Below are 24,704 nucleotides of genomic sequence, written 5' to 3'. Positions count from 1 at the left end.
GACATTATGAGTTTGATCCCCAGGCTCCACACAGTGCTATGGCACATGTGTGCACACACATACACATACACATGCACACAAAACTAATAATAAAATAAACCAGTGGACATAAAGAGCCAGGCTGGCATATGTGGTCTGTAATGACATAAGGACACAGCTAGGCTACAGAGGGCTCCAGTGACTGTGTTCCTCACAGGGCTGTGGCGGTCAGTACACATCGACGACCTCCGCAGATCCACAATCATGGCCTCAGATGTCACTAAACTGCAGAATGTCACCATCAGCCAGCTGTTCAAGCCAGCCGACAACCCTGAGCGTGAGTCACAAGACAGCCATCTGGGGACATGGTGGAGGTGACAGGGGAAATGTCGGGGGCGGCAGTGCTGTGGTGCTGGATGCAGAGCCACGCTGCTCTTGCAGCCCAGCCCTCAGAGTTCCTAACAAACTGTGGTGAGGTCGAGGGGGAGGCCTCCTGAGTGTGCCCACAGCTCGCCAGTCTCCTTAGGGTTCCTTTGCCAGTCCTTAGAGGCCAGGCTAGGGAGTACCTGAGCAAGAGATGGAGCTGATAGACAGGCACATGTTCCCTTTACTAGGGCCACCACTACAGATAGGGACAGGGAAGCCGGGCAAGTCCCAGACCATGTGACACACCCCATTCTGGTCCTCATGGTAACTGGAGCATGTTTGCCTTGCCTTTTGTCTAACAGATGGCCCAGAGGAGGCGATGGAGACAGAGACCAGTGAGTCGGGGGAAATGGCAGAGGAAAAAATGGAAGTGGAAGGACCAGAGGAGCCGGAGACGGTATCCGACCCAGGAGACTATGATGTGAGTATTGCTTTTACCATTGGCTAAGGGAGCTGCATTTTTGACCTCTCTCCTGGGAGTTATAAGAACCCTGTAATTATGATTGGGGGAGGCTTAGGCTGGACCCTGTCCTCCTTCCACAGTGGATGTGTGAGTGCATCATTCCCTTCATTAAGTTAGTTCTGTCCCATTCCTTCATCCCTGGCTTGCTTGCTAATGTTGGTCATGGAGGGATATGGCTGGTAGGCTGTAGTGCAACTTTTGCCATAATGACCACCAGCTGGGGCCACATGGTTGCCAACACGAAACCATCATTTCACATGGGTGGCCTGGCCTTTGTCCAGACTGGAATTGGCAACTAGAAGCCTGTTCTCTTCCTGGGTGTGCACAGGTCCTGGACACCACCAGACTGCTGCGGAGCTGCGTGCAGAGTGCAGTGGGGATGCTCAGGGACCAGAATGAGAGCTGTGCACGCAGCACGAGGAGAGTCACCATTCTTCTTGGCCTCTTAAATGAAGACAGCGTGCATAATGGTAAGTGAGCCCTGCACCCCAGTGCTGCGTCTTCCATCTTGCGTGGAGAGGATGACCTTTCAGGCTTCTTGGACTTGACAGGAGCAGCAGATAATGGTAGAAACCATGGTAATCCGTCAGATTATGTAATAGAACTTTCCCGGCCAAAGGGTGGGCAGCTTTTCTCTTGGGTAAGGAGGGTCAAACCCTATGATGCACCCTACAACCAAGCATGCATGAATTCATCAACTCAGTTCCCCATCGTCTTCACAGCCTCCTTTTTGCGGGAATCTAAGATGCGCCTCCATGTTCTTCTAACGAAGCAAGAAGAGAACCAGACCCTGAGTCAAAAGCAGTGGGTCACCAGGGAGGCTGCCAATCAGGATGCCCTCCAGGAGGCAGGCACCTTCAGGTACAAGGGTAAAACAAGCAGGGCCTTTGTACCACTCCAGTGATTGCTCTCCTGCTGGTGTGACTCTCAGTGATGCACTCCTGCTGGTGTGACTCTTACTGATGTACTCCTGCTGGTGTGACTTTCAGTGATTGCACTCCTGTTGGTGTGATTCTTCCTAATGTATGCCTGTTGGTGTGACTCTTGGTGATGTACTCCTGCTGGTGTGACTTTCAGTGATTGCACTCGTGTTGGTGTGATTCTTCCTAATGTATGCCTGTTGGTGTGACTCTTGGTGATGTACTCCTGCTGGTGTGACTCAAGGGAAGTCTTTGTCCACTGTAACGACTGTTTTCTTCCTCAGCAGGTTTTAATCTATTCTCTTCACATTCTCTGTATTAGATGCTAACACTAGATACCAGTCTCCAGCATTACTTAATGATTGTTTTCCTACAATCTTCTAATCAATTGTTGACTTGCAATGGTGCTGGAGGTTGAACTAAGTCTTGGTTCATGGTATGATTGATGATGCTTGCCACTGATTCACATCATAGTCCTTAGCAGGTCAGCAGTGCAGAGTGATGTAGTTAACAACATGCAGTTAACCATGTAACCCATGCTGTTAACCATGTAACTCATGCTGTTAACCATGTGACCCATGCTGTTAACCATGTGACCCATGCTGTTAATAGCTGAGCCATCTCCAACCGCCTTCCCCTTTCTTGAAAATACTGGTAAGCTACTGTTATTCTGGCTTCCATGTGGGAACCTCAGGACGAGAATGCAGAGGCAGCAGTAGTGCGTGTCGTGAGTACCCTAACCATAGTGGATTTCCTCTGCCCCTGCTGCAGGCATACCCTTTGGAAGCGGATCCAAAATGTGGTCACCCCCATCCTGGCCAGCATGATCTCTTACATCGACAGAGATGGCAACCTGGATCTATTGGCTCAGTCAGATTCTCCAGCCTGGGCCCAAGATCTTTGGATGTTTATTTTCAGAGACATTAAGTTCCTGAACATCCCTCTTGTGGTAAACAACATAGGGTGAGTGGAAGCCTTGCTTTTATGGAGGGGGACTTCAGAACAGAGCAGCACCTTGCTCTCTCCCCAAGCTACTGCTGGTACCTGTACACCTGCTCAGTGCATCCTGGAGCATCACAGCAGCAGACAATGCTCACAGAAACCCTGAGAGGTCCTTGGTCATTCTGCTGTTCCATCTGCCTACTCTGAAGGCACATGTGATGTTTAGCTCACCAGGTTCTATTGTGCAACACAGATGCTGAGCTGGCAGAACCTCTGCTTTGCCTTTCCTGTGCTTCTCCCTTTCCCAAGGCCTGACCTTGTGGGGCTTGGACTTCTAAAAACTTTGGCTCCAAAATGTAGACTATAAAGAAATAGATAAAGAAGGGGAGCCGGGCGGTGGTGGCGCACGCCTTTAATCCCAGCACTCGGGAGGCAGAGGCAGGTGGATCTTTGTGAGTTCGAGACCAGCCTGGTCTACAAGAGCTAGTTCCAAGACAGGCTCCAAAGCTACAGAGAAACCCTGTCTCAAAAAGTAAAAAAAAAAAAAAAAAAAAAAAAGAAGGGGATATTGAAAATTGTGTGGGTACAATGTGTGGGGGTGCCAATAGAGCCCCAAAGGGGGTGTTGAATCCCTGTAACTGGAGTTACAGACAGTTGTGAGCCACCTAATGTGGGTACCAGAAAGAGAACTCAGTTCTGGAAGAGCAGCAAGCACCCTTAACCACTGAACCATCTCTTCAGCCCCTGGAATATGATTCTGAATTGCTGGTGGGAGCACTTACTTAAAGGATAGCGTGCTGCTAAGGTTCATGCAAAAAGGCTTCAAGCTTATGGTCAGACCTCTGCACAGGGGCAGTAGAGGAGGAGGAGGCCACAGAGACTTGGTTCTGCCACAGAACTTTGGGCAACTTACTTGGCTCTTGCTGCCACTTTTCTTCTGTCTGTAAACAGGGTTTTCCTTGAGTTCGTGTACAGCAGAATCACTGACCTGGAAACCCACCTGCAGCTATCCATGAGACCTTCAACAATAGTCTTTTAAATTTTTTTAATTTTACGAATTTGTGTGTGTATGCACATATGTGCACATGCATGTGCATTAGCACAGCGTATCTTCCTCAGTCAGGGCAGACCTCTTGTTAAAGGTTTGTTTTTATTTGTGTGTCTGTCTATGTCTGTTTACGTGGTTGTCATGGATACCAGAAGAGCCCTTGGAGCTGGAGCTGCAGGCAGTTATCATTCATGGTGTGGGTGCTGGGAACTGAACTCAGGTCCTCTGGAAGAGCAGCATCTGCTTTCAACTGCTGAGCCATCTCTCCCACGACTCTCTTCTTTTCTGAGAAGTTCTTTCATCTTGAAGCTTACTATTTGGTTAGAGTGGCTGCACAGCCAACACCAGGGTCACTCCTCATCTCTGCCTCCCTGCACTGGGATTTCAAGTGGATGCAACGGCACTCACTTTTTTTAAAGAGGGTGCTAGGGATCCAAACACAGGACCTCATGCTTGCACGGCTTGACTTGACTGAGACATCTCCCATCCCTAACATGTCTTCTCCTGCTCCTTGCCATATGAACTGCTGCCCAGTACCTCACCCATGTAGATAAGTGGTCCATCACAGCCGTGCCCCAGTGATAGCCTCTCTCTCTCAGGACTGAAGGGCTGGCGTTGTGCATACTACCTCACGTCTCAAGTAACAACTCACAAACATCACTCTCGTTCGCCTTGCTGCAGGTCCTCCATCCTGGTACATAGCCACATGAACCTGCCCAAGGATGCCTGTAATGCTGTGCCTTTCAGCTGGAGGATCAGGGACTACCTGGAGGAGCTCTGGATGCAGGCTCAGTACATCACAGACACACAGGGTGAGCTACCCCATAGCAGGCTCAAGGCAATGCACAAACATTAACCTGCTCAGCCGGGCAGAGGTAACACACACCTTTAATCCCAGCACTTGAGAGGCAGAGGTAGGTGGATCTCTGAGAGATCGAGGCCAGCCTGGTCTATGAGAGCTAGTTCCTGGACAGGCTCAGAAGTTACAGAGAAACCCTGTCTCGAAAAAACAAAATTAAAAAAAGAATATACCTGCTCAAGACAGGACAATTTTGGAAGTTTCAGTTTTAACACTCTGGTAGTAGAGCAGCCCCCAGAATGGTGTTTGAAAAATTCTGCTGCAGGGCTGACAAGGTGGATCAGTGGGCGTAGGCATCTGGCACCAAGCCTGATAATCTGAATTCAATCCTTGACATCTGCATGTCAGGAGTGTTGTGAGAGCTGCGGGCAGGCCTGCTTTTCCTCCTGCCCGGCTCCCAGCTGCCTGCTAGCTTATGCCCCGAAATAACAACACACAAACTGTATTCATTTAAACACTGCCTAGCCCATTAGTTTCAGCCTCTTACTCACATCTTGACTAACCCATATCTAATAATCCGTGTAACACCATAATTGGTGTCTTACCGGGAAAGATTCAGCATGTCTGACCTGGCGGCTGGCTCCATCACGTCTCACCCAGAGAGGAGAGGCATGACGACTGCCCGAGGCATCTGCCTTACTCCCAGCATCCTGTTCTGTCTACTCCACCCACCTATGTTCTGACCTATCTTGCCAAGCAGTTTCTTTATTAATTAACCAATAAAATCATCAGATAGATAGAAGACCCACCTACATCACAGGAGGAGGGAACTGATTGGTACAAGTTGTCCTTTGACTTCCACACATGTGTTGTGATACATGAGTACATGTGCATGCATACATACATGCACAAATACATGTAACCATAAATCAAAATTCTGCTGAAAGCAGAAGTCTCCATCACGGGTCATAAGTCTCTAAGTGACATGACAAGGGTAAATCCTTTAGTCACTGTTTGGAAGCATGACAAATGGGCCATGTTACCTCAGGGAAGAGTTTGCTTCCAGGACTAGGAAGGGTTTTCTCACCTGGGCTCCTGGTCCCCATCGTGGAATTTATCCAAGCAGAGCATCCTCCTCCATGTGGAGCATCAGGTCCTCCCCGTCACAGAGCACCTTGCTGTCAAACATGAGGGATCTGGCCATTGTCCCTCTAGAAAAAATGACAGCCTAGCATCTTGTGGGAAGCAGTTTTCATGCAGAGTCTTCAGCACTGACGCAGAAGCCTGGATACTCTGAGCTGATCCTGTTTTCCCAGATCAGCTTGGGCCACTCTCTTTGAATCCCCATGAAGCAATCTGTCCTGAGGAGGCACCCTCCTTTTTCCTGATGACAGACACTCTACCCTGCTGGTTCTGAGCAGCTGCGAGCAGAGTCGAGGGAAGCAGAGTGATTGTTGGTGTGGCCCCTGACTCCATCCCGAGGACCAGCCTCTGCTAACCCACCTATAACTCTAGACAGACCACAGACGGGGTGTCGCCCATGTTTTCTCCCCGGGCTAGCTAGGCTGTTCGTGACCCAACCTTAACACTGGTTCTGCCTCTATTTGTCTTCCCTGCCTTCTGGACAGCGGCCAGGCAGCCAGCACCACTCTGGGCTCCAGTTCAGCACAGCCACCCCTCCAGCCTGGGTCTCATGGCTCCTTCTTGGGGCAGTGATCTCTTTCTTCCCTGGACTCAGGGTCTCACCCCGTTGATGCCACCTCTGCCTTCTTCTGTAGCGTTATCTAAGAAGTTCGTGGAAGTCTTCCAGAAGACTCCCTTGGGCAGGTTTCTGGCTCAGCTCCCTGTGGCACAGCAGCAGGATCTCCTACAGAGCTACTCGAAGGACTTCCTGCTTTTGACCATGAAAGTGGCTTCAAGGGAGGAGTTAGAGGTAGGTACGGATGATACGGACAAGAGCCCATCCTCACCTCGGCCAGTGTTGCCAAATTAGGACATCCTTAGAGCTACAGGATACTCAGGATCAAACCCCCAGCCTCTACTCTGTGTTTTCTAGAGGCAACTTGTGTCACTTGAAGCAGTTCTAAGATCTCCCCTTAGCTGCCCTCATAGTGGCAAACACCTATAATCCCAGATAATCTATAATCTATAATCCCTACACTGCAGAGATAGAGGCAGGAGGAAAAGCAGTTGAAGAACAAAGCAAGTTCAGGAGCAGCCTAGGCTACAGGAAACCAATAGTAAAAGTAATAATAAAAATAATAATTATAATAAAAAAAAATAAAATTCACTGGATTGATACATTTGACTGCCGCAAATCTTTATACCTCATTGCATAGGTATAAATTTGGGAACATACTATAACCTATAGAGTCAGAGGTTAATGCGGTTCTTCAAGAATCATTATGGATCAAGCCTTGTTCGATTTTTGAGACTTAATAAACCACCTGCCGATAGAATAAATGTGGATATCTAGATGGAATGCAGTGTCTAAGACCTTAAAAGATAAATGGGGGAGCCGGGTGGTGGTGGCACCCCTTTAATCCCAGCACTTGGGAGGCAGAGGCAGGGAGATCTCTGCAGTTTGAGATCAGCCTTGGATTACACAGTAAGTTCAAGGACAGACAGCAACGGATACATAGAGAAGAAAAAAGAAAATGTCCTACAGACTTGCCTCCAGCCTGATCTTGCAGAGGTGTTTTCTCAACTGAGGCTCCCTCCTCTCCAGGGACTCTAGCTGTGTCTAGTTGGCAGTAGACTAGTGGGCACACCAGTTTCGGGTGCCAGTGAGAAAAATGAACATAAAACTCTACCAGAAAGCAGCCAGGGTGTCATTGTCCTGAAGAGACACGAGCTAACAGATTGGATCAACTTTTTTTTTAAAAAAATAGCTTTCCAATACTTACGATCTTCTACAGAAAAGCATGTCTTCATCATGTACAACTCTACTGAAATGCTTTTGTCTCCAGTTGCTGCAGACGGCCCTGTGGTCCTGCCTCTGTGAGCTCCGAGTGACTTCGGGAACGCCTGAGGAAGGGCTCTCCTTACCCTGGGTGCACCTTGCCTATCAGCACTTCAGGACGCGGCTGCAGAACTTCTCCAGAGTGCTGACTATCCACCCCCAGGTCCTGAAGAGTCTCAGTGAAGCAGCACAGAAGCACAGCTTGGCTGGGAGTGAAATGGTAGGGGTCTCCCCGGGGAGGCCAGCGGGGCTGCCATCAGTGAGAGCATCCCATCCATCCTGGGAGCAGAGGCTTATGGAGCCCTGTCCCCATAGGAGATTCTTTACGGGCCCTTCTGCAGTGGGATGGAGGAACAGGGGACAAGCCTGGACCCACAACACACTGGGAATAAGGATGCAGGACTGTGTTGAAGGGTGGTGGCAGAGAAGAGGACCCTGCTGGGCGATTGCCAGTTCTCCTTGTTCCAGACACTAGATGCGCTTGCAGCAATGGCCTGTGTTGAAGACCTGGCGGGAGACATCCTGAAGCCGAGTCCCAAGGCCTGGTTACAGATGGTGAAGAATCTGGCCATGCCGCTGGAGCTTGTCTGTTCCAGAGAGTATTTGCGGGGCTGTGGGAACACAACCAGAAACACCGTCCAGGAGGTCAGGTGAGCAGCAAGAGCCTGCTCAGTGCACTCTGTGCTCACCCTGGGACCTCCCAAATCCTACAGCCTGCTGAGAGTGGGCAGGAGAGACCTCATTGACCTGTTTAACAGTGGAGCCTCCCCAGGAGCTGGGTATCCCATGATTCTAGAGACCTGGGTTGAAAACAGTCCTGAGACAGGTAGGAAGTGGACATGTTACAGTGTAGTAGGCAAAGTCAAAAGGAAAGCAGGGAGGGGGTGCACAGGGCAAGTGGAGCAGGGGCAGGCTGTCGGGGTCAGGAAACAGTCCTTGTGTTTGCTTGCAGGACCACTGTGTGTTGAGGCATGGAACATGGCTTGTGTCTCCCATGGGCCTGGTGTGGGCAAGAGTGGGGCACTGTCTGGAACAGGGCTGTGCAGGGAAAGAGCCCTCGGACTGCCTCACCTCTAGCTCCAACCTCTGCAGCCCTGCTCTCTCCTCCTGTATCTCTGGCTCCCCTGTCAGAGCTCATGGCTAACGCCTTCTTTGACAGAGCCCTGTGGAACCGCATTTTCTCCCTTGCGCTCTTTGTGGAGCATGTTCTCCTGGAGACTGAAAGCCAGATTCCCGAGCTGAGTCAGCTGGTCACCGAGCATGTCTTCTTACTAGACAAGGTGAGTGCTGGGCTTCGGTAAGGTCGGCCTGACTGAGCAGCGTGGAGAGCTGAAACCTCCCCGACAGTTCCTCTGGTTGCAGCACTGTTTCCTAAACCTTACGATTATTCAATAGATTATTCTTTTTTTAATAATTTATTTTTATTTTATGTGCAATGGTGTTTCGCCTGTATGTCTGTGTGAGGGTATCAGATATCCTGGAACTGGAGATACAGTTGTGAGCTGCCATATGGGTGCAAGGAATTGAACCAAAACCTGGTCCTCCCGAAGAACAGTCAGTGCTATTCACTGCTGAGCCATCTCTCCAGCCTCCTTCTAGAGATTATTCTAAAGCAAAAGTTTGATTCCCCCAAAACTAACATTTCTTTTAAAGGTTAGTAATATATACAGAGCCAGTCACTACATTATTATTTACAAGTCAAAATATCTCATGATATGGAGGTAGGACCCTAAAAGAGTAATAGGGAAGTCAGGTGGTGGTGGTGCATGCCTTTTTTATTTCAAACACTGGGGAGGCAGAGGCAGGTGGAGCTATGTGAGTTCAAGGCCAGCCTGGCCTACATAGTGAGTTAGTTCCAGGATAGTCAGAGCTACACAAAACAAAATCCTGTCTAAAAAAAAAAAAAAAAATAGGGAAAAATTCCGAAGTTGGGAATTTTGTGTTTTGGAAAACAGCACAGTCAGAACTGGGCAGATGGTTCAGTAGAGGACCAGAGTTCAATCCCCAGAACCCACACATAAAAGCCAGATGTTGTGAGTTGTAATTATAATCCCAGCATTGGGAAGATGGCAACAGGGGATCCCTGGGGCTCTCTGGATGGTCATGATTAGTACACTGTTTTAACGAGGTGGGATGGGTGTGGTGATGGCACCTGAGGTTGTCTGTCCTCCAGTCTCCACATGCGTGTGGACATGTATACATGAAAAGCACAGTCACAGAAACTAACAAGACTAACCTGATAATCCGAGTTATCTGAGTTTACACAGATAAAAAAAATAAGATACTGTAGTTTTAGATTTGTTTTTGATTTTTAAAGGCATTTTTAAATTTCTTTTTTGTTTTTTTTTCAAATTATTTATTTATTATGTATGCAATATTCTGTCTGTGTGTATGCCTGCAGGGCAGAAGAGGGCACCAGACCCCATTACAGATGGTTGCGAGCCACCATGTGGTTGCTAGGAATTGAACTCAGGACCTTTGGAAGAACAGGCAATGCTCTTAACCTCTGAGCCATCTCTCCAGCCCCTGTTTTTCTGTTTAAGATGTAGTTTCAATGTGTAGCTCTGGCTGTCTTGGAAGTCACTATGTAGACCAGGCTGACCCTGAACTCACCAAGATCTGCCTGCTTTTGCCTCCTGAGTGCTGAAATTAAAAGCAAGAACCACCACTATGCCTGGTCATACTTAATTTTTATTTTATGTGCATGGCTTTTATGTGTTTTGCCTGCATGTATGCCTGTGTACCATGTGTATGCCTGGTACCCACGGAAGCCAGAGAGAGTGTCAGATCCTTGGAAATGGAAGTATCTGTGGTTGGGAATCAGACCACTGCTCTTAACTGCCAAGCCACTTCTCAAGCCCCCAAACTGTCCAAACTTGCTAAGAGAGGCATCAAAAGAGCCTAGTGCTGTAGGCACACTAGTCAGGACGGGACTGCATGTCATCAGTCACGGAGACCATGGTGTTGAGTCTCAGGCCCCCTCACTACTCATTATTGCCCTTCTCCCTCAGTGTCTTGAAGAGAACTCAGACCTCAAGACCCACAGGCCATTTGTGGCTGTAATGAAGATGCTTTGTGAATGCAAGGACAAAGTCAGCAAGACACTCAGCAGGTGAGCTGTGCAGGACAAGACTCTGAATGTGAGCTCTTCTACACCTGCAATTGGGGTGGAAGGGCGCGCTCCTTCCAGGCAGCTTTTCTGCTCTGCAACTGATTGTCTTCTTGGTTGTAGGTTTGGTATTCAGCCATGTCACATCTGCCTGGGAGATGCACAGGACCCTGTCTGTCTGCCTTGCGATCACGTATGTTGTCTACCCTGCATCAAAACCTGGCTCGTTCCGGGGCAAATGATATGCCCCTACTGCTTAACTGAATTGTCAAACCAGTTCTCACCAACTGTTTCCCAGAAACACAGGTAAGACGCCCTTTCTCCTAAGCTTCCTTCCTCTCTTTTTCCTATGCGGTCTCTGGAGAAGCCAATCTTCCTTCAGTCAGCTTTCCCTGGCTCCAAGGGCTGGCTTCAGAGAACTCTCAGAAGCAAGCCTTCCTGGATATCTGCCTCAAAATTCCTTTCCCAGATAAGACAGGCACAAACATGGAGCCAGCAAACTCAGGGGAAATAAACCAGAAAGGCATAAATAATGTCCTTGAGAGAAAACCAAGCACGTAGTTTTGGCTCGGCATCTTTTAGTGGGGAGGGTTGGAGCAACGCTGGGGATGGAACCCAGACTCATGCAGGCTCAGCATGTATGTGCCCAGCCTCTGACCCATATCCCTGCCCTTATCTGCCCTCCTTGTATGTATGTGCTCATGTGAGCGAGTGGCCATGTGTTTGCAAATGAAAGAGAGCATGTGTGCACATAGAAACATCAGATTATTATCTTGATGGTTCTCTACCTTGTCTTTTGGGACCAGCACCTCCCTAACCCTGGAGTTTGACTCTGCCTGGCTGAGCAGCCAGTGAGCTCTAGGACCCTCCTGCCACTCCCCTCAGAGCCCTACCTCTGAGATCAGAGGTGCAAGGACGTCCTTCACCAGTGGCGCCATCCGCCCAGATCCTCATCTGTCCTCTTGTTACTCTCTGACCGAGGATGAAGGCAGATGTAGCCCAGCTTTCTGGAGATGGACAAGCAGAGGCCTCAGCAGCCCAGACCCTGTTCCCCTCTTCTTCCCCACGCTCTAGGACACCCAGCGGTCCAAACACTGATCGTCTTCCTAGAAGCAATATTGACACTGTTATAGGCTGAAGTCCATTCTGACCATTGTAACTCATGTCATTTGTTGATTCCAAACAAAAAGCTAGCCTAGTTTTAAACCCAGCAATTAGAAGACTAATACAGAAGAATGGCCATGAGTTCAAGGTCAAATAAGCATTAAGGCAAAATATTATGCAACTTCACTCTGCCTGGAAGGGTTGGGAGCACACTCTCACTGACATCACTGTCTGGAAGGGTTGGGAGCACACTCACTGACATCACTGTCTGGAAGGGTTGGGAACACACTCACTGACATCACTGTCTGGAAGGGTTGGGAGCACACTCACTGACATCACTGTCTGGAAGGGTTGGGAACACACTCACTGACATCACTGTCTGGAAGGGTTGGGAACACACTCACTGACATCACTGTCTGGAAGGGTTGGGAGCACACTCACTGACATCACTGTCTGGAAGGGTTGGGAGCACACTCACTGACATCACTGTCTGGAAGGGTTGGGAACACACTCACTGACATCACTGTCTGGAAGGGTTGGGAACACACTCACTGACATCACTGTCTGGCACACTCTCACTGACATCACTGTCTGGAAGGGTTGGGAGCACACTCTCACAAGTGTTCTCACAAGTGTTTCATCATAATCCCCTCCCTAGCAAAGCCATCGCGAAGCACGCCCAGTTCCGGAACATGTGTAACAGCTTCTTTGTGGACCTGGTCTCCACCATGTGCTTCAAAGATGACACCCCTCCTCAGGAAAGCGTGATTGACAGCCTGTTGTCCTTGCTCTTCATTCAAAAGGAGCTGCTGAGAGACGCTTCCCAAAGTGAGTTGTCTGCTTCCCATAAATGTAAAACCCAGATTTCAGCTCAGCTGTGTACCGTGATGTGCACTACAGCCCCTTCTCTGGTTGCAGAGCATCGTGAACTCACTAAGTCTCTGTCTCCATTTGAGGATGTCGTCGACAAGACTCCTGTCATCCGCTCTGTGCTCCTAAAACTGCTTCTCAAGTACAGGTCAGTGGCCCTCACTGCTTCCCTTGGCTTTTTGTGGCTGTCTTGGCTACATCATGACTGCGAATGGATCTATGGTTTGGAGAAGCTGTTTCTGTGTGAGCAAACTCAGCTCGCGTGAAGGTTGTGTGCTTATAGTTTCCCCCATGGGCCATGGCAATGACCCAGCAGCAAGATACACGTCAGAAAAATCCATTGTGTGCTTCTGGCCCCAGCTCCTGCCACCCAGCCTTTTGGGTACCTGCAGTGACGTCCTAAGGCTGCTGTAGACAGTCTGGAATCGTAGTCCTGGTTCTCCTCACCACTGAGCACACAGAGCTGTGGAAATGCAAGTTTCATGCATTTGCTTTCCTACACCATGACCCTTAAGGGTAAGAACCACTGTTCTATGGGGCCAGAAGTGCTCATGGACCCCAAAGACACAGCAGAGCGCTGTGGTCACCTTAGAGTCACGTGGAGTCACTCTGAGTTAGGAACCAGCTGCTTGTTTCAGGCTGGGCTATCTTCTTCAGGAGCACAGAGCTGGGCCCACGGGCATTTTCCTGAGAACAGAGTGATCCTGTCTCAGCTAAACACTATGGTATTTGCTGCCAATAATACAGTTTAAATATTAAGTCAGAATTTAAATTTTAGACATTATGTATCCTCTACCACAAGCTGATCCACTTTGTAAGACTTGAAATTCTTTCTGTGCAGGTCCATGGTGATATTCATGACTCCATATTATGGGGTATTTTTGTTTGTTTGTTTTTTATTTATTTATTTTGTATACAATATTCTGTCTTTGTGTATGCCTTTAGGCCAGAAGAGGGCACCAGACCCCATTACAGATGGTCGTGAGCCACCATGTGGTTGCTGGGAATTGAACTCAAGACCTTTGGAAGAGCAGGCAATGCTCTTAAACCTCTGAGCCATCACTCCAGCCCATTATGGGGTATTTTTTCCAGGGCATTCTACAATAAAAATGTACCAATAGTGCAATAGTTTTCAAATGACCAGTGCTTGGTGTCACAAATCATGTGTACTGCCCTCCTCACCCAAAGACTCCAGGAGACAGAGTGCTTGTTTGGTGCATACTAGGTCTTGGGTTAGAGCTTACAGAGGGTGGGGATATAGATATTCCCATAAACTGACATAAGCAGGAACCATGTGTCTCTTTCCATAGCTTCCATGAGGTAAAGGATTACATCCAGAACTACTTGACCCAGTTAGAGAACAAAGCATTCCCAACAGAAGATAAAACAGAGCTGTACCTGCTCTTTATCAGCTGCCTGGAGGTATGATAGCTGTCTGTAAATGGAGGTTTCTCTCCTGCCTGCTCGTTCCCAAATAACCTTTTAGAGGCTTATATTAATTATAAATATTTAGCCGATGGATCAGGCTTATTACTAACTAGCTCTTAAAGTTAAATTAACCCATTTCTATTAATCTGTGTATTGCCAGGCTTACCAGTACGCTGGCATCTTGCTTCTTGAGCATCCGCTGGCATCTCTTAGACTCTGCCCTTCTCCTGTATCTCTGCTTGGATTGCCCACCTCACTCTATCCCGCTTGTCACTGGCCAAAGCAGCTTTCTTTACCAGGCAATGAGAGCAACACATATCCACAGCGTACAGAAAGACATCCTAAAACAGCTGTCCCTGCTCTTTTTTTTTTTTTTTTTGAAAACTGAGACCCCTCCAAAGCCACAGAGAAACCCTGTCTCGGAAAAAAAAGAAAGAAAACTGAGACCCATGCAGTTCATACAGAGAAAGCATTTCTGAAAGCCAACAGGATGCCACTCTAGTTAGTACAACAGAGACATGTGTCCTTCTGTGTGACTGCCCTCTACAATGGGTGTACAGTCATGGGTTGCCTGATGGTGTGTCAGCACTTCCTATCGCTCAGGGGCCACTGTGGGGCGATAGCACTTAGTGATGTCCAAGCCGTCTTCATTCTGTAAGTGACTCTGAAGTTTGCACAGCTGAGTCCCCAGTGATGCATTTCACAGACAGTGATGCATGCATTGCCACCGACTACAAAGAACAAAAGCACCTCAGCCCGCAGTGTAGCACAGAACTGGCCGTGGTTATTCTCAGCACATCACGATGGACGCTTTCTACCATCCCCATATTAATTACACCTTCCCCCTTGTAAGTTTGCTTGCTCTCACCCATCTTGCTCTGACACAGACAGGAATGCTACTTTTCCACAATTCCAAAAATGTTCACTGCTGTTCTCCATGTGACTACCTTTCCCACGCTCTACATAGGGCTCTGCTGATGCAGACTGGTGCCCTGCTCTCTGTATCCCTCATCCCTCAGGACTCCATCCATGAGAAGGCAAGTGCTGGCTGTAGAAGTCACAAGCGGGACCTGAGAGAGGAAGGCCATTTCCTTAGGACATACTCCCCCGGAAGGCGAGGCCCAGAGCCTGCCAGCACAGCTTCGGTGGAGTACCTGCAGCAGGTGGCCAGAGTCCGCCTCTGCCTTGACCTGGCTGCTGACTTCCTCTCGGAGCTTCAGGAAGGCTCAGGCAAGTCTGCTCTACAGAGATCCTCGACTTCAGAAATTCGGGATCTATGGAAACCTGTTCTTAGGACATGGCTGTCCTCTTCCACAAACCCTGTCCTGTGTTCTTCCACCAAAGGGTTGTAAAGAGCAGGCTCAGGGCCTCTGGCTGGCTTTCTGATGTCCTCCCACCGTCCCTCACCTGCTCTCTCCCCAATCCTACAGAGCTGTCTGAAGATAAGCAGTGCTTCCTGAAGCATGTTGAGCAGTTCTGCACCCGCGTCCAGAATGATTGGCACCGTGTGTACCTGGTGAGGAAACTCGCAAGCCAGCGTGGGATGGAATTCGTGCAGAGCTTCTCCAGGCAGGGCCATCCATGCCAGTGGGTGTTTCCCAGGGGTATCATCGAACAGCAGGTGAGGAGCAGGGTCTTGGTTGTGAAGGGCAAGCTTCTTACAGCCCTGTTTGCAGCAGAGTCTGGCTGGACTGTGTTGCTCACCTGAGCCCTCCCCATCCAGATGGGAAATGGGCATTGCCTCTGCTTCAGCATGAGTTAAACCACCCTACCGCAGGGGGATATTGGGGTGTGTGTGTGTGTGTGTGTGTGTAAGTTCTGGTGTGTTCAGGTTTGATTTCTCACATAGCTGGATACAGGGAAGGTAAATGAATGTTTCTGCCCTGACAGAAAACTGTATCTTTTCTACCTCTGGCAGCTAGAAGAGAACAGGAAGGCAGAGCTAAGAGCGATGACTGAGGTCATCTAAGGTCTCACTCTTGTGCCTTTCCTGGAGCACAGAAGTCAGTCCTTACTGTAAAATGGCACTAACAATCCTGGTCTTTTTCTTCTTCATTATTATCATCATATTCATCCCCACTGGGGCTTAGAAGTAACAATCATTTTGTCACCTGGGCTCGATGCAGTGCTGGGAGTGGATAAAGCAAGCAGCTACAGTCAGCACAGGCCCTGCCCAGGCATCCAGGCCAAAGAAGACTCAGATAACTCCAAAGAGAGTCAGCAGGGGTCCCTCTTCAGCCACCTCCATGTTTGGGGACCATCTGGTGCCTTTGTCTGTCTAGAATTCTTTGCAAAATACCTCATTATCCCACTGTGATTAACCCTCTGCACTTCTGGGATTGCAGAATAATGACCCGAGCCAGATGGACCGGTACCTAGTGCATGGTGACGAATACAAGGCTCTGCGTGATGCAGTGGGCAAAGTTGTGCTCCAGTGCAAGACCCTGGACATTGGGGCTGCTCTGACAGTAAGTTGCCTCTGAGCTTCTCTCTGGTACCCTGCACATTGGGGCTGCTCTGACAGTAAGATGCGTCTGGACTTCTCTCTGGTACCCTGGACATTGGGGCTGCTCTGACGGTAAGATGCATCTGGACTTCTCTCTGGTTCTAGGAGGGACTCCCTGGAGGCCTGCTTCTTCCTGTGCATACGTCAAACAATAGACTGTGCAACTGAGCAGCCCCTAGAGTGACACTGTATTAGCAATCAGATGTGCCTGCCTCCTGCCCTACAAGGGAAGCTTATGGCTGGAACTGGTGTAGTAACACTTGAGCTGGCCTGTCGGTACCAAGACCCTGGTGAGGAGCTGCTCCAGGCTCACTCAGGACTGAAGCAGTCTGGCACTCCTCACAAAGTTCCTCTGGAGAGTCGTGGCTGACACATGCTCCTGACTGTTCTGAGGATGATGCCAGGGTTTTATTCTGACCTTCAAACTGTTCTCACTCTGCCTGTGTGAGTCCCTGCTCACTCTGCCATTGTGCAGAGAAGAGAAATCAGACACTGTCTCCGCTTAGGAAACAGTCACCAAGGGGACAGATGCTGGCTGTCTAGCAATGTGCGTGAACCATGGAACCCCAGAGCTGTGGCCAGAAGATGCTCCCCCTTCCTCAGACATGTTCAGGGTCAAGGGTCTGAGAAGAACTATGTAACCTCTAAATCTCACTTGAGGTCTTTGCCTCCGCAGGCCTGCAGAAGTCCCAAAGCCCAGCAGACGGCCTACTTACTGCTGGCCTTGTATAGAGAGGTGGCTTCTTTGTACCGTTCCCGCAACACCACCCTCCATCCAAAACCAGAGGTGAGCAGTCCAACACAGTAGGGCTTGTGTGCAACCTCATCTCTGAGAGGGATTTCTGAATTAAAGTCACAAACACAAATTAGGCTCATAATTCTCTTTGATAGAGGTTTTTAACCTTACTAGATGGAAGACCTATTTTCACTTTAACCCAAAGCTTGCAGAATTACAACTAAAATTGAGTTCAAAACTATAAGATAACATGGAATTGTTTCTATGTGGGGTCTCTTCTCTGAGGAACTGTCCTTCAACTGTGATCGTTCATCCACATTTACCTTGATGTTTGCTATTAAAATGTGGATGATAAGGCACAAACGATGAAATTTCAGTGTTGTTCTGTGTTTTCTGCAGTACTTGGGATGGCATTGTGCATGCTAGGTCTGTGCATACCACAGCATCTCAGCAGGTCTGTTTTTCTGTTTCTGTTTTTCGAGACAAGGTCTTGCTGTACATATGTAGCCTATGCTATCCTCAAACTCATGAACCTCCTTCCTCTCCTTCCATGTCCAGGAACTATACATGGGCATTACCACACCCATGTATAATGTTAGGCTGTGGTGTGTCTTTGATTTTTGATACAAGGTATCATGGAGTCTGAGCTAGTTTTAACCTTGAACTTCTGATTCTCCTAGTTCTACCTCCCAAAGGTTCACATGTGTACACTGTGTCCAGCCCCACAATGTTGTTTTGAAACATGTTAATGTTAAAACATCTTTCCCATCAGCAATGTGAGGCTATGAAGGAATTCATTGAGGAAAGCAAGATCCTTTCCACTCCTGACATTGGATGCTTTGCCAAGTCGCTAGTGGATAATGCTCTGCCCCTGCTGCGGACCAGGTCTGCTCACAGCAGCCTGGAAGGAACAGTGACTGAAATGGCCGTTCATGCTGCAATCATATTCTTGTGTGGACAAAACAGAGTCTTGGCGCCCCTGAGGAACTTGGCCTTCGATCCGGCCAACATGGCAGTAAGATCACTTTCCCTCTGGATCTTCAGGGCTTCATCCCTGTGGACAGAAAAACCTGTGGACCTGGGAACCGTTAAACCCATGTGTTTTCTTTATTTTAATCCATCTGCCCACAGTGGTGGTGGGAACTTGGCCTCCCTCTGCTGTCTCCCCCAGACTTCTGAGCATTGTAGTAGTCAGATTAGGCTGGAATAAGAGATACAGTCTGGGTAGTCCAACAGTGACTGTCTTCACACTGGAGAGGCTGAGAGCCCCAGAGCTGCTCAGTTCATGAGGCCTCTGTAGTCCCAACCTGACGCGGAAGGCCTGGAGGACACTGATGTTGTTTACAGATGGCAGCAGTAGCAACAGGCAGATGAACTCTTCAGTAATACAGAAGCAGTAGATGAACTTGCCAGCACAATGGGAAGGGAAACAGGCAAAGAGCAAAGCTTTCCCAGGACCTCCTTTCATATGGAAAGATGCTACTCACATTTCGTGTGGCTGTTCCCAGTTCAAATAACCTGATTATGAAAATCCCTCATAGGTATGCCCAGCGGTTTATCTCTTAGCTGATTCCAGATCCAATCAGACTGAAGCCAAGATTAGCCACCATAGGCATCCCTGACAAATAGTTTTAGTCTGAGAAGTCAAGGCCTTCCTTGCTCTGGCCTATATTTCTAAGGCCACATTGCCACTTATGACCTGTCCTGATTTGGTCTTTCAGAATGCTTTCCTCCCAACAATGCCTGAAGACCTGCTGGTTCAAGCCAGGAGCTGGATGGGCCTAGAAGGTGTCCAGTGGTACAGTAAGTGTTGGCATCATGCTCGTCTGAGCACAAATGATCAGCCTGTGACTACAAAGGCCTTGGGTTATGCTTGGGGTCCACAGTTGCCTTTGGTGACCTGCAGGACAACAGGGTTATACAGGATCCATGATCTTGTCATGTGGGCCTTACCCTCTTACATCTGAGTCTAGACAAGGGCCTTTTCATTGTACTTTCCAGAACATTTCATTTGGGAGAAGGGACTTGAACCACAGTGAAACTCATACAAAGACACAATACAGCACAATACACAATACAGCACAATGCACAATACAGCAGTTTCTGACCCAAAGATATCTCTTCTGATGTACAGAACTAATGTACAGAACTGGAGGGCAAGTCACGTGACCCAAGGCTTTGTGTCAATTCTCATGTTGCTTTGAGTAAATAATCTTTTAAATTATTTGTAACGTTGTGGCCAATAACAATAATAAATCCAAAGAAAAGAAAGGAGGAAAATACTACCCACCATACTGCCAAGTTAACTACGTGTGAATCGGGAATCTAATTTCTCTTGATTTCTAAAACTAAGGTCAGACATTTCTCACTACCACATGCATAATAACACGGGGCACACATTAGATGCTGGCTTACAATGCACCGGGTAGTTCAGTTCCTATGGAGGCTCTGAGGTCATATTATCCTTGGTCAGGATCAGAAGGGAAGAGTGGGCCCCAGTGGGTCATGTGGCCCCTTACTAGCTAATGTGTGTCCTATTCTTTTAACAGATTGTCCCAATGGCCATCCATGCTCTGTAGGAGAGGTGAGTTTTGGTGTTTGGCTGGGTGAAAGCTCAAAATGTGCTCCCTCCAGGCTGAGAAGAGGGAAAAAGAATTAAACCTTGCCCTCTGGTGAAGCACAGGCTTGCTCTGAGGACCACTCAGGGAATTCCAAATAAGACTGACTGCTGAGGGCTCTTCTCCCATGGTCTTCATGCAGCACCGTGGGCAGGCAGTCAGGACAGGCAGCAGCATGCTTGGCATCTGTGCAGTAGATTCTAGTGCCAACACCTATGGGAAGTGGGACAAGCTACAATGCTTCCAGACATTGTCTCAGGGCCATGGACCCCAAAGGGCTGCTGGTTGGCAGTCATGGCCTCCTCAGACTACACAGCAGGGGTACAGAATGGGAAAGACATCCAAGAGTAGGGCCATGGAGAAGAACGAATGTAATCGTCATCCGGGGAAATCCATGTCCATTCAGGCCCTGTGCGTGCTGAATACCAGGGCTACCAGGTTATGGTGAGACACGTTCAATAAAGACGAGACGTGGAGGGAAAATCCAGAAGCAACTGCTCACTTTTTGTGAGATTCATGTAATTGCTTGACCATGAAATGTGGCAGAACGAGGCTCTTCCCCAGGCTGCTCTGGGCTATGGAGTTCTACAAACTAGAGAGCTACGGCACTTTTAGTGCGCTGGGGGCCATGTCTTATAGAACATATGCACACCATCTAAGCTTTTTCTGATTTTCCAAGACAGGGTTTTTCTGGCTTTCCTAAAACTCACTTTGTAGACCAGGCTGGCCTTGAACTCACAGAGATCTGTCTGCCTCTGCCTCCCAAGTGGTGGGATTAAAGGTATGTGCCACCACTGCCCAGCTCCTTTTAACTTTTTTAAGGGGTTAAGAAATATTAGGTTAATAAATATTATGGTTGTATTTTTAAAAAATAAAATAAGGGGCTGGAGAGATCGCTCAGCAGTTAAGAGCATTGCCTGCTCTTCCAAAGGTCCTGAGTTCAATTCCCAGCAACCACATGGTGGCTCACAACCATCTGTAATGAGGTCTGGTGCCCTCTTCTGGCCTGCAGGCATCTACATGGACAGAATATTGTATACATAATAAATAAATAATTTAAAAAATAAATAAAATAAAAATCTTCCCAGGCAGTGGAGGCACACACCTTTAATCCCAGCACTAGGCAGGCAGAGGCAGGCGGATCTCTGTGAGTTCAAGGCCAACCTGATCTACAGAAAGTGCCAGGACAAGCAGTAGAGGTACATACAGAAACCCTGTCTCAAAAAACCTAAATAAATTAAATAAATAAATAAGTATCTCCAATGTATATAAAAAATAATGCTGGAAACAAGTAACAGCCTATATCCTGGTGTTAGATAGCGAAGCCCTACGATGACTGTAACGTCCAGGAAAGGGAAAAAGAGCTGGGTATGAGAAAGCAAAATGTGTTTCAAGGTTTCCTATCCGGTGCCAATCTACTTGGGATTCAAACTTAAGACTAATTTTCATAAGTCTGCATTTGCCCATGGTTAACATATTACAGTTAGTATCCACCCTGTCCCCATATCACACCCCCGATATATACACGCACAGATGAAGCAACCCCAGTGACTTCCTATGGCTGAGCAGGGTTGCTACACAGCGGCAGTCATGCATGAAACATTACTGTTCACTCTAGTGCGGCAGGCCCATGCAGCAGAGCTTCTGTCCAGACTGCCGAGCTCCCATTGGAGGCCTCAACCACAGGCCGGACCCAGGCTTCCATCTTATCAGGTACGTGAGCTGCTGCTCCTAGTAACTGGCCCTGGGCTTCAGGGCTGTTCCTACTCTTGCTCCTAAACTGTCACTAACTTGTGACACTATCATACATCTGGATCTGTCATGCTCGCCACCAGTGCCAAGGTCCCTGTCATCAGGAAACCACAAGGTGCTGTCACTGGTCTTAAACACAGAGTGGCCTGCACATTAATACTTGCTAATGCAGACATGCTCTGTGGGTCCTTGGGCTTACTCCTTGTGGATGTTTGTGTCTGTAAGCCGATGTCCTGATTCAGGACAGTAGCTCCAACCAACCGAAACAGGATCTGCCTAACTCAGCGCGTGCTGCCTGACTTTCACTGGAAACTATATAGTTCTCTCTCATCTCCTTCCCACCCATCTGTAGTTTGGGGTTTTGTTTGGCTTTTGTTAACATAGGATCTCATACTTGGCAGTCCTGGTACTTGCCATGTGGCCCAGGCCTGTCTTGGCCCCTTCAGTGCTAGGATTACAGGGAAATGTCACCACACCTGGCTTGTTTTTGTTTTTCAAGATGAAGGACACATAATCGGGCTTGTCAAATACTGCCGTGCCTTGGTCTGGGTGAGGGCTGGGTTTTAGGACACCCACACCACATTCTAAGACCCTTCATGAAAGTTGTCCCTTATATAAGGGGGCACAGGAATTAAGGAGAATGACACTTTTCCCGTATGCTTGACATCGTCTAGATCGTCCACAGTGCCTGTCACAGTATGAGCGCTGTAGAAAGACTTGTCCTAGTGCACTGTTAGGAAACTGGGACAAGAAAGCAAAGCTGCCCTGGCTTTGGTTTGTAGTTGCTTGGCTTTGAAGGGACAGAGGGTCTGTTCCAGCAGACGGCACAGTCTAAATAGCAGTCTGTTCCCCGGCTTCTGACACAGTGCAGCTGGTCACACCCTGAGGATTGGTTGGTGGGGTTAATGCAGTCCATACATTCTGGTCCATCTGTGTGGTCAAAGCTTACAATACCCCAGCTGCCCATCTCCAAGACCTAGCAGGAAGTTCTCGACATGCAATATCTTTGCAACTGAGTGCACACACAGCATCTCCCACCTACTACACATGATGTGAAATGGTCTGCAGACTGTGGATCCCAGTTTATGATCGGGGAAATGAGAAGAACGTGGAAAATACAAACATGGGCACAAAACGTCCCCACTGCCCAGAGACAATGCCTGCTTCTGTCCTGAGGCCTTCTCAGGGATCAGCAGCCGTGGCCATTTCCTGTACCCCTTTAAACTGAGTCCTGGGGGAGTCGGCAAGCCAGAAGTAAGGTCTGAAAAGAAAATGATGCATAGGCAGGGGTCCCAGGCTAGAAGAAGGATTTTCAATGTTGTTTCCTAGGAGCATGGAGCCCTATCTCCCAGTCCTGAGGGCCTGAGATGCCCCTGTAGCTAGGAAGAGCAGCCCCTTTCCATCTCTACCTTGTCTCTTCTCTTCCTTTCCAGTATTAACGAGGACAGAACACAGACCGGCCACGTGCTGGGCGACCCACAGCCCAGTGGTGAAGCAGTGGTATCTGACCGAGGGCTGTCCCCAGTGGTCTTCATTCTCACCCGGCTACTCACTCACTTGGCTATGCTTGTGGGAGCCACTCAGAATCCTCAGGTACTTGTGATCAGCTGCTACACAGGGGCGGATCCTGCTGTGGTTTCCAGTCAGCCGTTTGCTCTCCAGGGTCTGTCAAGTATGAGTGTGTTGTTGGTACCCAATCTGCCAGGTAAAAGAAACCTAACATCTGGCCTTCACCACCACGACATGGACTGGGATGAAGTGCTTGTCAGGTTATGTAGAATCCATTTATTTCCTTTTTTCCAGACATAGTCACTCTGTAGCCTTGGCTGTCCTAGAACTCACTCTGTAGACTATGGCCTCAAAATCATAGAGGTCTGTCTATCTCTGCCTCCCAAGTGCTGGGATTAATGGCCTGCACTACCACTGCCCAGCAGAATTTTATTTTTTATTAATATTTTTTCACAGTGTTCCAGAGGTCAGAGTTCTATTACTAAAGCCCAGTTTGTTTATTTGAACTGATACAAACAATCTTCTACATTTCTGAGACTAGAGGTCACCTGTACAGGCATGCCAGCACAGATTCACTTTTCAAGTGCAGCATGGGGAAGCTACTACGGTCATCTGTGCTGCATCTCCCTCACTGTAGCATTAGCCAAGAGGAGAAAAGTTCAAGGTTGAGGCCATCTACTCTCAGACAACACCACAGGCTGCTTGACCTGTTTCTTCCACCTTTGCTGGTACATCACGCAGAAGCCATGCTGGTGTCCTTCTCTTCCTGAGCTTACCACCTTCTCTTACACGAAGTGTTCTGAACTTTTGTTTTGTTACTCACAGGCCCTGATCAGAATCATTAAGCCTCAGGTTCAGGATCCACGAGGCTTCCTGCAGCATCACATCCAGAGAAACCTGGAACAGCTCAACAAGATGCTGGGCAGGAGTGCAGACGAGACCACTCATGTGGTACACCTCATCCTGCGCTGTTTGCTCCAGGAACGGCACCCCGTGTTTGGCCAGAGTAAGCAAAGGGGGCAAAGGCTAAGCTGGACTGAGGGGTCACTTTCCATGGCTCCTGAGTGAGTAAACTAAACTTGAGCTAAGCATGGTAACCTGGAACCCTAGTACTTGGGAATCTGAGGCAGGAGGATTGTTGTGAGTTCGAGACAAGTATGGGCTTCACAGTAAATTCCTTTAATAAACAGAGAGGGGATGGGAGAAAAAGCATGAATTCTTACTGGGGCAGAGAGGCTGCTCTGTTCCCCCATCCATCCACCTACCTAACAAGGACTCTGACCTCTGCTTCGCCGGACTGTTTACATGCAGTGCAAACCCACTGTGATGGAGACGTGTCCTCCAAAGCAGGCGATGTGTGTCCAAGAGTCAGTCACTGTCATTGCTTCTGCTCTAAGCCTCTAAGTCTACTAAGAAAGGCAGTAAATGTCACTGCAGATGGCATTATTTGTCTTTTATTTTGTTTTGGTTTTATATTTTAATTTTTTTTTAAATTTTTTCGAAAAAGGGTTTCTCTGTAGCTTTGAAGCCTGT

The 24,704-nt window shown here is 48.4% G+C and overlaps 1 protein-coding gene across 1 annotated transcript in view; it reads left to right on the top strand.

Annotated features, from left to right (window-relative positions):
- Rnf213 (ring finger protein 213) overlaps positions 1–24,704 on the top strand; it is an 88,474-nt gene that overhangs the window by 53,431 nt on the left and 10,339 nt on the right. The window contains exons 34-58 of the mRNA XM_038325573.2: positions 197–316; positions 708–826; positions 1,197–1,338; positions 1,591–1,729; positions 2,560–2,751; positions 4,460–4,590; positions 6,356–6,510; positions 7,547–7,759; positions 8,008–8,189; positions 8,699–8,819; positions 10,551–10,651; positions 10,772–10,954; positions 12,411–12,580; positions 12,671–12,770; positions 13,933–14,044; positions 15,070–15,280; positions 15,481–15,671; positions 16,396–16,518; positions 17,233–17,343; positions 18,065–18,307; positions 19,014–19,095; positions 19,842–19,876; positions 21,529–21,623; positions 23,096–23,255; positions 23,997–24,177. Of these exons, the coding sequence (XP_038181501.1) occupies positions 197–316; positions 708–826; positions 1,197–1,338; positions 1,591–1,729; positions 2,560–2,751; positions 4,460–4,590; positions 6,356–6,510; positions 7,547–7,759; positions 8,008–8,189; positions 8,699–8,819; positions 10,551–10,651; positions 10,772–10,954; positions 12,411–12,580; positions 12,671–12,770; positions 13,933–14,044; positions 15,070–15,280; positions 15,481–15,671; positions 16,396–16,518; positions 17,233–17,343; positions 18,065–18,307; positions 19,014–19,095; positions 19,842–19,876; positions 21,529–21,623; positions 23,096–23,255; positions 23,997–24,177 (3,612 nt within the window). The remainder of the gene's footprint in view (positions 1–196; positions 317–707; positions 827–1,196; positions 1,339–1,590; positions 1,730–2,559; positions 2,752–4,459; positions 4,591–6,355; positions 6,511–7,546; positions 7,760–8,007; positions 8,190–8,698; positions 8,820–10,550; positions 10,652–10,771; positions 10,955–12,410; positions 12,581–12,670; positions 12,771–13,932; positions 14,045–15,069; positions 15,281–15,480; positions 15,672–16,395; positions 16,519–17,232; positions 17,344–18,064; positions 18,308–19,013; positions 19,096–19,841; positions 19,877–21,528; positions 21,624–23,095; positions 23,256–23,996; positions 24,178–24,704) is intronic.

Source organism: Arvicola amphibius, chromosome 4, assembly GCF_903992535.2.
Source record: "Arvicola amphibius chromosome 4, mArvAmp1.2, whole genome shotgun sequence".
Lineage (NCBI taxonomy): Eukaryota > Metazoa > Chordata > Mammalia > Rodentia > Cricetidae > Arvicola > Arvicola amphibius.
Note: the sequence above shows the minus strand (reverse complement) of the source record. Positions and strands in the feature narration are given on the sequence as shown.